At 49.0% G+C, this 14,741-nt stretch overlaps 1 protein-coding gene across 1 annotated transcript; it reads right to left on the bottom strand.

Annotated features, from left to right (window-relative positions):
- Positions 1-8,176: 8,176 nt before the first annotated feature.
- FOS (Fos proto-oncogene, AP-1 transcription factor subunit) lies at positions 8,177-11,707 on the bottom strand. Its single transcript, XM_032801951.2, has 4 exons — positions 11,178-11,707; positions 10,274-10,519; positions 9,779-9,886; positions 8,177-9,651 (listed from the first exon to the last, which is right to left on the bottom strand). The coding sequence occupies exons 1-4, from the start codon at positions 11,316-11,318 to the stop codon at positions 9,025-9,027; spliced, it is 1,122 nt and encodes a 373-aa protein (XP_032657842.1). The 5' UTR covers positions 11,319-11,707; the 3' UTR covers positions 8,177-9,024.
- Between the last annotated feature and the right edge of the window lie 3,034 nt (positions 11,708-14,741).

Here is a 14,741-nt window from a genome sequence, read left to right as displayed (position 1 = left end):
AAGGACAAGGAAGGCGACAGAGCCTCCCATATATGGGCAGCGCCGGAAGCATTTACGTCATGGCGTCGCCCCGTCGCGTCTCTGCGGGCAGCGAGCGGAACGTGACAGCGTTGTGCTCTGCACAGCGCCCTGGAAACCAAACAGTAAACAGCTGGCGGGCGAGGGGCGGCTCAGTGCGCAGGCGCACGGGGAGCTTGCAGCCGTGGGAGAGCTGTCAAGCCAGACGGGTGCCGGCTGGGAGGGGTTCAGGAGCCAGCTGGCAGGCGCGGCACGTGAGGCGGGCCAAGGGTGCGTGAGCTGCGGGTCTCTGGTCAGAAGCGTCCCCAGCAGCGCAGGCCTGGCCTCTGCGAACAGCCTCCCGTGCCAGGCAGCAGCGCAGAGGGGCGCGCCCAGGCCTCTAAACCCTTTTGCGGGGCCGCCCCTCCCTGCCGTGACCTGAGGCCAGCGCCGGGGAGCGATCTCTCCGGGCCTAGCGGCCTGTGCCCGCCGGCCCCTGCCAATCCCCCTCTGCCTGTGCCGGCCGCACGCACGGATAAAGTGCAGGCCGCTGCAGCCAGTGGCCGGCGTGGGCAGAGCAGCTCTCCGGCGGCTGCAGCCGCGCACGCCCCCTGACAGGAGAGCGGTATCGCAGCGGGGACAGCGGCGCTGCCTGGTTACCCTGGGAGGAAAGGTTCCTTAGGAGGAGTGGGGCCGGGCCGCTGCGGCAGGTTATTGTGTGTCCCTGAACCGTCTTGTGTGATCAGTGACCCGTTGCCACTGGGAAAGCTCCCCATCTCAGACTGACACTTGGGAGTTTACCTTTGGGCAGTGCTAACTTCTTGTCAGGGCAGTAAAGTTGCTGACACTGAAAAGTGCCTGGTCCTGTTGGTTTCTTCTGTAAGGTAAAGTGGGGCATAGAGGAAGATTACATCCCTCAAATCCTTCTGTATTTCATAAGCACAAAAGTCGCATGAATTTTTTGATGAATAGACGGTTGCTATGTTTTCCCAATGTTTGGAATTGACTAATACTGGAAACCTCTGTGATTACCTCAAGCTGCTCAGTAATTACACAAAATAAAAATAGACTTATGGCTAATGAATTTTCAAAACTGTACCATCAGAGGCTGCCATTGTACCCATACTCTAGCACAGAGGTGGGCAAACTGCAGCCTGCAGGCCAGACTTGAGTTCCTGGCCCAGGAGTCTAGCCCCCTCCACCTGCTGTCCCTCCTCCCCGGCAGCCTCAGCTCGCTGTGCTGCCCACACTCTGGGTGGTGGGGCTGTGAGCTCCTGCCAGGCAGCCAATGGCCTCCCTCAGTGCTCTAGACTGTGCAGCAGTGTGGCTGGCTCCAGCTGGGTGGTGCAGCTGCCAGTCCTGGTGCTCTGAGTGACATGGTAAGGGGGCGGGGAGCAGGGGGGTTGGATAAGGGGCAGGGGATCCCGGGGAGTAGTTAGGGGTTGGATGGGGTGGAGGTTGCGGGGGCGGTCAGGATATGGGGAAGAGAGGGGGTTGGATAGGCATGAGAGTCTCAGGGGGGTCTGTCGGGGCAGGGATGTGGATAGGGGTTGGGGCAGTTAGGGGACAGGGAGCAGGGGGGGTTGGATAAGAGGTGGGGTCCCAGGGTAGTGGTTAGGGGTGGGAGTCCCAGAAGGGGGTGGTCTGGGGACAAGGAGCTGGGGGGTTGGATGGGTCAGGAGTTCTGAGGGGGGAAGTCAGGGGTGGGATGTGGGAGGGGCAGATGGGGACAGGGGACAGGCTGTTTGGGGAGGCATAGCCTTTGCTACCCAGCCCTCCATACAGTTTCGGAATCACAATGTGGCCCTCAGGCCAAAAAGTTTGCCCACCTCTGCTCTAGCAGCAGGTCTAGTCTGATGATGTAGGATAGGATTAAGAAATCGATCTCATTTAAATGCAAGTCTCAAAATTGTAGTTTCTCCTACATTCAAATAGACTCTGCATCTGTGCATTCTTAATCTATATACCAGATTGTTAGGATAACTAATTCATATTTGACTGTTAATTAATTCTGATTTAAATATATTTAAAACTCTTTGAACTTTTTTTTGTGATTTATTGTTTGTAATTCGATATAGTGATAAGACTTTTTCTTATACTGCTATGCAGTTTCCCCCTAAGAATTAGCTAGAAGTATTGCATGCTATAGCACCAATAATTCAAGAGCAAAGAAAGATTCCCGATAGGCCAATAATACCCAGTTTTTCAATAATATTCTGTTTTATTTTTACCAATATCTTTGTAATGTGAGTACCAAAATATGATTGATAATTGAGGAATATATATTTATTCCAAGTGTAGATTTGTATGCTACATGACACCCTCCCATGGAAATATTCAAACAGAAATAGTTCTTCCTTGTGCACTAAGTCACATATGACCGTGTAGTCCCATGGAATGGGACAGTAAATGAGATCAGACTATGGTTGTGATCCTGCTGTTGGATCTTTGTGGACATACTCTTGTGCCCACATAGATCCCCAACTGTAGTTCAAGGATCTGCTTGCAGATCTAATTGCAAGACAGGCACCTACATCTGTACTATAGACCAGAGAATCAGAACAAACAAATTGCTAGGGAACACTGTCTGGTTTATCTGAATTAGCTACTCATCCTGAGTGAAATCCTGGCTCTACAGAAGTCAATGACAAACCTTCTCCCCGTTTTGCAGGTAGTACATGGCAGATAAATCAGACCCAGGGTGTGCATTGGGGGAGTATTATTTTTATTTATATTGCACAACTAGTATGCATTCCTCTATGTGTGCATATAAAAAGAGAAAAGGTTGATTCTGTGCTTTGTCTCTCAGGAAGCAAAATCTAGAGGATCCAGAGCTTTAAGCCCCCTTTGCACCTTCTGAATTCTGGCCTGCCCCTTGCATAACTTAGAGCAGCTGCGGGGGCTGCAATCTAGGGTTAAACATGACCTAGGAACATATTTTGGAGTATTGTCAATCCTATAGTTTACAATCATGTTAGCTAATATGTCATAAATAAAATTCAAGATATTGTCTGCTGTTTCCAGTGTGTTTAGGCAAATGTCATATCCCCAATTCATACTGCTGGGCTTTTCTTTTTCACCACAGTATGACATAAATACCGACTTCTGTTGTTTTCTACTGTGATCATCAATTATGTGTTAAAGAAGTCTGATATTTATTACTATCACTTTTCACAGCAGACGTAGCACCCCATTGCCTCCTTCTGTGCTGCTGCTGCCACCCCAGGGCTGACAGCTGGAGTCCTGCTACCTCTAGGATGGGGGGTGAGGGGAGAGAATCTGAGCCTGGGCTTCCTTCCAGTGAGGGATTGGGGAGTGGGGAAGGAGAGCCCAAACCCAAGTAGGGGCCTGGCTGTCCCCTTTGTCCCTGTCAGGTGTGCATGGCCCTTCTGCACGAGCCCTAGTCACCCAGAGCAAGCAGCTGGAGCTCTTTAAAAAAAAACGAAACACAGCTCCTGCCTCCCTTGGGAGGCCTGCCCCATAGTTTGAGAACCTTCGTTCTATGCTTTGTTAGGTACTTTGCCAAAATCCAGCACCTCACCTTTTAGGAGAGTTTAGATTGTAAACTCTTGCATGGACCTCACCTTGATACTTGTTTGTCAAACAACTAGCACAGTATTAGAGCTACATCTATGTGTCACCTCATGGTTTGGTACTGCTGCCCATTACCTTAGTGGTGGGGCACTTTTCACTTAAAATAGATTGGGAATATGAAAGTACCAGTTTCTAAGTGTTTGATGTCTGAGAGTAGGATCTAGGACAGGGATAGGCAACCTATGACACGTGTGCCAAAGGCGGCACGCAAGCTGATTTTCAGTGGCACTCACACTGCCCAGGTCCTGGCCACTGATCTGGGGGGCTCTGCATTTTAATTTAATTTTAAATGAAGCTCCTTAAATATTTTGAAACCTTATTTACTTTACATACAACAATAGTTTAGTTATATATTATAGACTTATAGAAAGAGACCTTCTAAAAAGGTTAAAATGTATTACTGGCACACGAAACCATACATTAGAGTGAATAAATGAAGACTTGGCACACCACTTCTGAAAGGTTGCTGACCCCTGTGCTATGACATCCTCAGCTCACCACCACACAATCTGTATTAGCATAGCAGTGCCTAGAGGCTCCCCAAATGAAATGGTGCCATCACTGTGCTAGGTGCTGTACATACCTATAGCAGGAGACAGTCCCTGCCCTAAAGAGCTTACATGACGGGGCAACACAGCACCAGGCTGTCCATGTGGCCAGGCCTTCTTTAGATTGCCCATCATTTACAGCTACATATATATAAGATACAGGCCCAGAGGCTATAAAAGATGGAAACAACCCCCAATGGCAGCCTGCACCATGCACACCCAAAGTGAAGGGCGCAAGGAGTGAGGAGATTAGTGGTTTAAAGGTTTTGCAGGGAGGATAAGACCAGATCCTACTTTAAACTGCTGCAGCTGAATCCCATCTCCTCAGACTACAAAGTGCATCATTTAGCACTGGAACTTTTATTGTGTGGTCTGTTTTCAATCCTTTTCTTATTTTTAGTTCATATGTAATTTTGTTAAGGATTTAAAGGCACAGCAGAAAAGCACCTGAGGAATGTAGTACAATGTAATGCACAGTGTAAGTCAGCCTCTGGGGCTGGAGACAGTTAAGCCTAGTTTTTACTGCTCACTGGAGGAAAGTTCACCTCAGTACTGTAGTGTTTCTCCTGGCACCTGACAGGAACAGCCCTGGTGCTATTCCTCTGTCAACTAACCACACAGAATGAAACCATGTTTCACTTTCCACATCAATATGGTGACACTAATGTGCCTGTAGCTAAACATGAGTTGTTGATTTTGGGGGTGTTCCAGGCTGTCACTGTGTCACAAGGGGACACTTTGCTTGCTGGAACTAAAAAAATTTGCTTGCTGGAACTAAAAGTAGATTTTTAGTGGCACTCACACTGCCTGGATCCTGGCCACCGGTCCGGCGGGCAGGGGGCTCTGCATTTTCATTTAATTTTAAATGAAGCTTCTTAAACATTTAAAAAACCTTGTTTACTTTACATACAACAATAGTTTGGGTATGTATTATAGACTTACAGAAAGAGACCTTCTAAAAATGTTAAAATGTATTACTGGCACGCAAAACGTTAAATTACAGTGAATAAATGAAGACTCGGCACACACTTCTGAAAGGTTGCTGACCCCTGATGTAGGATCAGTGCTTGAGATCTGTGTCATATTCTGGTAATGGTAGATTCCTGTTTAATGTTGTAAAGCAGGAAGTTACGTAAATATTATCTTCACAAAGTGGGGGACCTTTGTGTTGAGAGGCTGTGAAGCTGCAATATGGATGCAAAGTATGGTGCACTCAGGGGCGGCTCCAGGCACCAGCACGCCAAGCGCGTGCCTGGGGCGGCAAGCCACAGGGGGCGCTCTGCCAGTCGCCGCGAGGGCGACAGGCAGGCAGCCTTTGGCGGCATGCCTGCAGAGGGTCCCCTGGTCCCACGGCTTCGGCGGACCTCCCACAGGCTGCCACCGAAATCATGGGACCAGGGACCTCCCGCAGGCACGCTGCCGAAGGCAGCCTGCCTTCCGTGCTTGGGGCGGCAAAATACCTAGAGCCACCCCTGAGTGCACTCTCTACATGCCTCCCTTTGTATATCAGTTTGAGGGAAGAGGCAGAGCATACTGTGGAAGCCAGAGAAAATGGAAGTTAAACTAAACCCAGAATGGCTGTAGTAGCTTCCAACATTTAAAACAGTCCTGCAGGTGCTGAGTTCAGTGCATACCGAAAATAACTCCAGCATTTTCAGCCCAGGTAACCAAATGCTACTGGGGCCAGCAAGACATTCCTGCCTCAGAAGCTTTCCTAGTGCTATCTCTAGAACAGTGATTCCCAGACTTTAACAACCTGTGAACCCCTTTCACTAAAATGTCAAGTCTCACGAACCCCCTCCTCAAAATGAATATTTCCAGGGATTTTCTCCTTTACCTGAGTATAAATTATAAAAGCAGTGATTTTGTAAATGTAAAATGTGTTTTTATAATATGCTTATTACATACTGTTTATTATTATTATCATTACAGTATTTTTATTACATTATGAAAATGGCAACACTTCCAAAATCTCACTTTCGTAGCTTGTATCACTTTGAATAAGCCTGTTATAAGTCAAGGCTCCCATGTTTCATCAAGGAGTATCAGATGTGAAACAGCATGAAGGTATTTAAGAAGCCTCTCAAAGAGTTCCTCCTACACAAGCATTGAGGTCTTGAGCAGTTCAGGCAAACAACGCACATTACGACACAGCTTAAATTTGTTCTTCGTAGTTTTAAAAACAATACTAACTACCTATTTAATTTTAAAAACAGCAAACAATATCTACCTCCCTTTCCATTTCTTGTAAGGAGTCTTGAAGTTTAAATATGTTCAGTGTGATAGATAGGCTTGCTTTGATCTGCTTAGCTCTTGGAAGTCCAGGGGCTCCGGGCTGCTGGCCCGATGCTGCTGGGGTCCTTAGGGACAGCTCTGTCTGCCATTAGGGAATTTTTTTCCAAGAACCCCCTGTAACATTTCACAAACCCGCAGGGGTTCATGAACCCTAGTTTGGGAACCACTGCTGTAGAAGAATCATGAATTACCTTGGGCTGGAAGCTACAGATGATTTAGCTGGTTTCACTCATCACTGCCCAGGACAAATGCAGCATCCAGGGAGCATGTTAGGCTTCTCTCTCTGCAGAATTTCTAGAGTTACCTAAGGGACATGGATGGCCCCTGGTTGGGCTTCACATTTATTTAGAAATAGCAATGCTTCCTTATGTGAAAGGAACTGCTGGGTGGGGGAATTGATTCCTTGGGGCAAGGGGAACCTTTAAGAGGTGACCCTTCTAGCTAAATCTGTGCCTCTTAAGACGTGGACACAGTTTCTGAGATTAGTCTAGACCAGAGCCTTCTTTGTTGCCCTTGCTCATTGCCATCAAGTTTTTACTATCACTGGATTTTAGGGATACAGTAGAATAGTCCTCCTGTGTCTAAGCCCACAGTCAGTGCTGAAATCTGCTTAATCCCAAAATTACTTTTAATAGGTGGATACCCCCCCTCAGAAGAGCTGAGTTTCTGTGCCCAAGCACAGGGAAGGGGGTGGAGGGGTAGGGAAAGAAAAGAGAAAGGCACCTTAAGTAAAGGGGGAATGTCTATTTTAAGACAGGCCCAAGTGGAGAGAAACAAATCCACACAGTAGTTGGACTCTGCCACCTGACAGAAAATAACCATATCCATCTTAGCAGGGATATAAATACAGCTAATAGGAAGTGAGATAGGGAAGAAAGTAAAAGGGAAGTGCTGAAATTGCTTTAATATACAAACATTTACTGCCATTAGAACTATGGTATAGGAGACACTTTAGACATGCTCAGATTTTGCTACAGCAGTCTTTGATACAGAAGAGCAGCGGATAGGAGTTAATGGTTTCTGTAGTATTAGATTCTGCAGAACCTAGACTGCCTTGTAAGAGTGAGTTTCCAGCCCCCTTGGTTGCAAAGGAAATATGGCAAGTGTTTACTGAACACAAATCAGTGTGTTTGACAGTCTCAAAATACTGATTTGAGTGTCAGCTTCCCTCCATCTGTTTGGAATATTTATTCTGGGACAGTGATGAGGCCACTGTTAAATACATATTGTGGTATTGCAGATCATTTGTGGTAGATGGAATGGAAGAAGGCCATAGTGGGGAGAAAGATGAGGAAGGAGAAATAATTGCTGTAGAGGGAAGTACAATGTCCTTCCAGACAGACAAGATGAAAGTCTGTGGAAAAAAGCAGTGCCCTAGAAAGTGACACATTCCCTCCCCCCAAAATGTTGGGTCTGGTATCATTTAAATTCAGCTAGTCCATAATCAATCTCGCCTTGACCTTGCTTCCCTCCGAAATTGGTTGGCTGCTACCAGCTATCTTAAATTCTCATTGACCTAGACCACAGTTGAAGGCCAGCAGAATTTATGCCTGCCTGCAAGAGAGGGGACAGGGAGCATGAGAGGGAGATTGAAGTGTTGTTTGTGTATGGAAATTAGGAAGTAACACATTTGAACCCCAGGGTAACTAGTATCTTCACTATTAAGTAGCCAGTGTCACATTTCACACCATTTGGCTGTTACAGAAGTTCCATTGAAGACCCCAAAGCAGGGATAGCATTCAAACTTAAATGCTTTTATTGACAATGTCTCTGAACAATAATAAGCAAACAATGCTTAAGTTTCATCCAAGTTCACTTTCCACATGTCAAAAAGACCTTAAGGTAGAAAAAAATAAAATAAAAATATAAATATCTGAGAATCCATCTTAATAAATAAAAGACACAATAAAGACGTTTTCATGGAAAACTTATGTCAGAACATTCAGATCACCTTGACAATGCATGATCAGTACAGTTACAATGAACATTGATGTAGGAGAACTACAGTACATGGATATAGCTATTTATCTCTATCTACTAGAAAATAAGACACAGTCTCTTTTCCCAATTAAGATGGGTCATTGCTAAAGTCATCAGAACACGATATTGCCAGGAACACAGTAGTTATTGTTAAATCAGCTGCACTAGATACAGTTGGAGATACCCAGCACCAGGTTAAATTCCAATCATTAAACCAAGAGATTAATTAATGCTAGTGAATACTAAGTAGGGAAGGGGAGTCACCAACCCAGCCATGTTGACATGCTACAGACTACCAGCTCTCATGGATGGGTCACTGGGGACAAGACAAACTCCATGCTATTTGCTACATCTCTGGAAGAGGTCTGAGGCCTGGCTGCGGATCGCTCCGCAGGGTCCTTTAACGCCGGACTGGCCTACGCTCGCCCAGGAGCAGAAGGGCGCTTTGCCCTCCCCAAGTCTGGGGTCTAGCGCTCCGGGAACCCCACCCCAGGAAGAAGGTGGATCTTTTGGTGAAAGGCCTCCCCACACACACAGCAGCAGATGGGAGGCTCGCGATCCGCCGTGTTCGTCCCTCGCCCTGCAGTCAGTGCCCTGGAGCTGCGGCCCCTCACAAGGCCAGCAGGGTCGGGGAGCTGAGCGAGTCGGAGGAGGGCTCGTTGCTGCTACTGCCCTTCCTGTGCGCGGCTGCACAGCTGGGGAAGGAGTCGGCCTCCGGGTAGGTGAAGACGAAAGTAGAGGTGTAAGTGCTGGAGCAGGGGGTGCAGGTCACCACCGGGGTGCAGAGCGGCTCCAGCTCCCCGCACGCCCCGGCCGCCAGGGGCTCCCAGTCCTCCGTGTAGAAGGAGGAGGAGCCGGACAGGTCCATGTCGGGCACTGAGCGGGCAGTCTCCCGGGACGAGTGGGGGAAGAGGAAATCAAAGGGCTCGGGCTTCAGCTCCAGGCTGCTGCTTGCTTTGGGAGGCTCCGGGAGAGGCTCGGGCTGAGCGGCCTCCTGCAGCATGGGCAGGGCAAAGGCTGCCTCCTCGGACTCCGGGGGGCTGGGCACAGGCGCCTCTCCCAGGCCGCTGAGGTCCAGCGAGGAGACAGCGAGCTCCTCGGAGAACTGCAGCTCCTCGGGGATCTTGCAGGCTGGCCGGTGCGCAGCCAGGATGAACTCGAGCTTCTCTTTCTCCTTCAGCAGGTTAGCGATCTCGGTCTGCAGCGTGGACTTCTCCTCCTCCAGCTGATCGGTCTCCTGCGGGCACAGCGAGAGGGGGAGTGAGACAGAGCATCAGCCATGCTCAGTGCCCCTAGGGACGGACAGCTACTTCAGACCGACCCCTACCCCAAGCCGGGCACGAGGGAGGTGGGGGAGATCTTACCGTTTGTAGAGTGTCTGTCAGTTCTCGCCTCCGGTTGCGGCACTTAGCTGCTGCCATCTTGTTCCTTTCCCTCCTGATCCTTCTCTTTTCCTCTTCCTCTGGGGACAGCTGCGGAGAAAGAACGAGCACCATTAGTATCCACTGCCACCCCTCTCCGGTGATCCCCGGCAGCCCCACAACCCCCAGACTGAGCTCCCTGTCCTCTCCGGGTCTCCGCAGCCGGAGCCATATTGAACGCGCTCTCACAGACTGCGTGTAATTTGCATGTCAAGTTAGGTCTTGAGCAGGAGAACAAAGTGAACTCCAGTCCCTCGGACAGTCCTATGGGAGCTGAGCCGGGTTATCCCTGGCTGCCGCTGTCCCCTCCCAATTCAATGCAACTGCCGGGGCAGTGTCTTTACAGCTTTCCCAGAGCCAATAAGCAGAACTAGCCCCGCCTCTTTCCCCCCTGCCCAGATCCTTCTTTGGGGTGATCGCAAGGAGCTGTGTATTCACCTGTTCGATTTTGCCCCTTCTGCCAATGCTTTGCCCTCTGCCTCCTGTACTTTTGACAATTCCAGCCCTCGAATAGGCGCTGGCTGGAGGAGTAGGGACCCCGTAGGGATGGGCCCGGTTCTGGGACGGTGCCACTGAAGAGATTAAGGTGGGCTGCACCAGCCATTGCAGATCTGGACTTGTGGAGATGGCAGTCACTGTCGGTACGAAGCTGGCACTGGAGACAGCGAGGTCCGTGCAGAAATCCTGAACACACAAGGAACTGATATTAGGGAGAGAAATCCAGAACTAGATGAGGGGGAACCCCCGCCCTGCACCCCCTCAGCAGGCTGTATCCGACACACTGCCCCAGAGGCTTAGTTATGTGCTATTTTAAGCCAGGCCTGCAGCCCCCGGAGCCAGGCTGGCTCAGGCGCTGCGCTACCATCAGACTCCACATGAAAAGAGGGTTTGTTATAAATATCCCTGACGTCTGCACTGACGCAGGCGCCGCTCCGGAGTCTCCTCAATGAACTCCCGTTTTATCAATGAAACTGCTTTACACACCCGCTGCAGAGCTGAATCTGGGCCACAATCGCCCTTCCCTGGGCAGGGCCCGTGGCCACACTGCGGCTTCCCTCACATCCCAAGGTAGCCCGTCCCCATTAACTCCCCAGGACAGGGTGCAAGACTGCTGTCTCCTCCTTTTCCTCCCTCCCATGCACAGGTAGCCGGGAGAAGAGGTGCACCCAGTGCAGGACAGACCCTTCCTGACATGGGGGGGGGGTGTCATCTCTGCACCTGAGCTGCCTCGTCTACCAGTGTACGATGGTTGGAGGCGCAGACAATTCCCCTCTGCGACTCTCCCACCCCTCAGGCGTCACTGCCCCGTAGACAATCACCAGCCAGCGCCCCGGTCCCTCACCTGCTGGTTGACAGGCGAGCCCATGCTGGAGAAGGAGTCGGCCGGGGAAGTGTAGTAGGTGAGGCTATCCCCGGCCGGAGAAGCACTGCTGCAGCGGGAGGAAGACGCGTCATAGTCGGTGGTGAAGCCCTGGTACATCATGTCGGCTAGGCTAAGATTGTCCAAACCCGGTCTGGGCGGTGAGGCTGTCCCGGTTGATTGTCTGTGTGTCTGTCCGGGCTGACTGTCCCTCTGTCCGTGCAGACGGGTTATCTCTGTCCCCAGCCGTAGCTCTCGTCTCTTTTCCGTCTCAGTCACTCAGATTAGCTCTGCTGCTGGAGTAAAGTGCAGCGCCCTGGCCTTTTAAACTCTCCTTTTCTGAAAGGATTCTATGTCGTCACTGCCAGAGCCAAAGCCTGTGGGGGGGGACGACGGGGATACGCCGCCTCTAAGCTTTCCCCACAACTCCAGGCTCCCTCCCCCGTCTTTTACGTACCCTATTGCCCCCCAAGCCATGTCAAGGTGGTTACACTGAGGGTTTTCAGGGGGTCTAGGCCGCTCAGGGACAGGGAAGGCTGTTGGTGTCCCCCCTTCCACAATGGTACAGTCCCAGCTCGGGAACCCACTGACGCAGATATCCTTATATGGGATACATCCTGTGCAAGGGGGTGTGACTGACGGGAACCGCTCCAGGCTGTAGCCAAATGCGACGCGCGCGCCCGCCCGCCCGGGAGCATGTGTGTGTGAGAGGGAGAGGGTAGATTGTTCGGCACTGAATACACTGCAGCAACAAGTCCTCTTGCTGAGGCAGCTGGCCACGCATAAGTTCAAGTCCTTGCTGCAATAGCGCCCCTCCCTCCCACAAGGAGAATCGTGTTAGGTTAGTTACACAAGCCTCCGGAGAGTTCATTCACCTTTCCAGAGGTGACTTTTACAGACCAGCTCCTGCCATCTGCACCTGCTTCCTCCCACCCCCATTCAAATATTTCTAATCAAGTTCGGCTGTTGCTATGATCACATGGTATTAAACTTGCTTGTCAATTTACAGACAAGTCTGAAGACAAAGTCCCTGCCCCGAGGGACTCCGCTGTCTTAATAGACAAAATACAGGGGAATGCTGGGAAAGGGGAAATGCGGCATGAAAACAATGTGAGCAGGGATATAAGACCAGTCTTGTTAGTTCCATTATCTTTATTTTATTGTTAATGTTTGTTTTAATATCACAGAGTAAGCTAGGTAGCTTTCTTGATGCTTTTTGAAGATGGATGGAAAACAACAATTGTCTTTACTATTATTTAGGGAAGAAAGTTTGTTGTGTTTTGTCGCCTGTTAGGGGAACTTTTAAATTATAGTTTAGAGGTTAAAGAGTTGTTGACGAAGAAAGGAACAGTTGAGTTGGGAGGGTTGTTTAGTTTTTGAGGTGACAAGCCCATATTTTGTGTTGTATTTTTATCCAGCATATTTAAGGATCTGATGTTGTCTTAGTTACGATTTATCTAACATTTCATTTTGGAGTCCGAGTTTGAGTTTCTAAGTTAATATGTGCATTCCATATAATAAGTCTGTTAATGGTATACAAAAAGTGTCATAAACTAAGTAGATTTCTTCACATCTGTGTAAGAATTTTCTTTGTTGTGTGGTACTGCCATTACAGGGAGCCTGATACTGTGCCTTTCACTTTTATAACATTTTAAAGTATTTGGAAAAAAGTTTTAACATTTTTTGTTCACCTTTAAAATGCGTTTATATAACAAAACTTGCAACTGGAGGAACTATATTCAATAAATATCTCATACATTTTCTGCATTTAGTTTTATGAGCACTATGAAAAGAATTGTTATCTAGTGATTGTGCAGTGGGCCTTATCCAAAACCTACTGAAGTCAACAGTAAGACTCACATTGACTTTACTGGGCTTTGGATCCAACCCATACCGTGGTCCAGGTTTCTAATCCATCCAGGAAAATATCATATCTCTTGCAAAGATTTGAATAGCAATTCTACATCTGTTTGTATCCAAGCAGACAATGGTGCAAGTTATACCTGCTATGTGAACATAGAAGACTTTAGATCATATCCCTATTAAATTCTTTCTTAAAAACGATGTTTATTATACAACAAAACCCAACAACAGTGCCTGGAGAACTGCTCCAGAGGAGAGTCACAGTCCTTTCAGGAGGCACAAAGGGCCACAAAGCTGAAGATCTCCTGGGGGGGGAAACTGCAAGGTTTTGGCCCTGACTAGGGAAACAACTACAGATTAACTACAAAGTAAATCAAAGCAATGCTGTGTATCCCAGTTGGTGTTATGGAGCAGTTACTCACTAAAAGAACACACACTTTTAATTGTAAATAAATCTCTATCAGTGGCTCAGAATTATTTCTGTCTATACTTTGGTATTGGAATATTACAGAATGTACATGTGGAAAATATAACCTCCTCCACTTCCTGCAGTGAGGAAAATGTTACACTCGTAATTATTATTCATGTTGTTATTAAATATGCAGAATACAAACTGAGAATAAGGTTAATACTGAGCCCAGGTAGGAGTGGTTGGTTAAAGTCTATCCAGTTCTATGAAGGAGTAAAGTGCTACCCGGGAGGTTATTGTTATTTATTCTACATTGAACTTCCCAGAAAAGCTACATACAAACAGAAGGGCGAGGGAGTTGCTAGGATGTGCCCTGTGCCATGGTGTGCAGACAGGGGGCTGCTGGCCTGGGAGGCTGCCAAACAGCGGCGGTGTTAGAGGAGGTTTCTCCTTTCCCAGAGTTTGGGTCTGATATAATCTTTGTGGCAGTGAAGTTCAGAGACACCCACCCGCGGCGGGGATGTCAGGCAGCCCTGGCTCAGGTCAGGCTAAGCCAGGAGCCAGACCGCAGACTCGCCTTGCACGGGAGCCAAGAGATCGCGGCTATACATAGTAACAGGGAAGCTGCAGCGCAGAGTGTGTTTACAGCAACAGAGCCTCCGGCGCAGTCTCCAAGCAGGGAACGTCACAGAGTCAGGCTGGGATGATCCTGCTGGCAGCAGCTTCTGCTGCCTGAGCTCATGGGCTAAAAGCAGAGCCTGATGCTGCGGCGCCGTCACCTCCATTAGAGATCTGGGCCACCGGGGCGGGGGAAACAGAGCAGCAGTACTGGCGGCCCCATTACATCGATTCTTCCCGCGCGTGGAAGGGAGCTGCTCTGACCTCTTCTGCAACCCCTGCCTCGGGATAATCTTGCTCTGTCCCTGGGGGGCTGGGCTCCTCCAATCGTGCCCCAGCGACAGGGTAGCCAGAGACCTGATGCGACCCCGGATTACTACCCCAGCAGTGTTCGCAGCTGACCTGGCTTCTTTCAGGCAAAGGGCAGAGCTGGAAAAGCCCCTTAGTTTTAGTCCCACTCCCATCTAGTGTATGACAGGGGCTTTGGGCAGAACTGAGTTCAGCAAAGTGGGGCTGAACATCGCTGCAGACTGAGCTCTGCCGGGCAAGGAGCTTGATCTTCATTCTTGTCTGTAAAACAGCTGTAGAAACAACAGGCCAGTGAAAGATTATCGCACCCAAACCTTGGCTTCATTAACACAAAACTGAGCAACCGG

The sequence above is a fragment of the Chelonoidis abingdonii genome, chromosome 4 (assembly GCF_003597395.2).
Source record: "Chelonoidis abingdonii isolate Lonesome George chromosome 4, CheloAbing_2.0, whole genome shotgun sequence".
Classification (NCBI taxonomy): domain Eukaryota; kingdom Metazoa; phylum Chordata; order Testudines; family Testudinidae; genus Chelonoidis; species Chelonoidis abingdonii.
The sequence above is the reverse complement of the archived record's forward strand: the minus strand, read 5'-3'. Positions and strand labels throughout refer to the sequence as shown.

Excerpts from the sequence above, each read along its gene's own strand:
- FOS (XM_032801951.2), bottom strand. The coding sequence starts at position 11,318 with ATGATGTACCAGGGCTTCACCACCGACTATGACGCGTCTTCCTCCCGC. Across the intron at positions 10,520-11,177 it reads GCTCGCCTGTCAACCAGCAG|GATTTCTGCACGGACCTCGC; the intron begins GTGAGGGACCGG and ends TTGTGTGTTCAG. Across the intron at positions 9,652-9,778 it reads TGACAGACACTCTACAAACG|GAGACCGATCAGCTGGAGGA; the intron begins GTAAGATCTCCC and ends CTGTGCCCGCAG.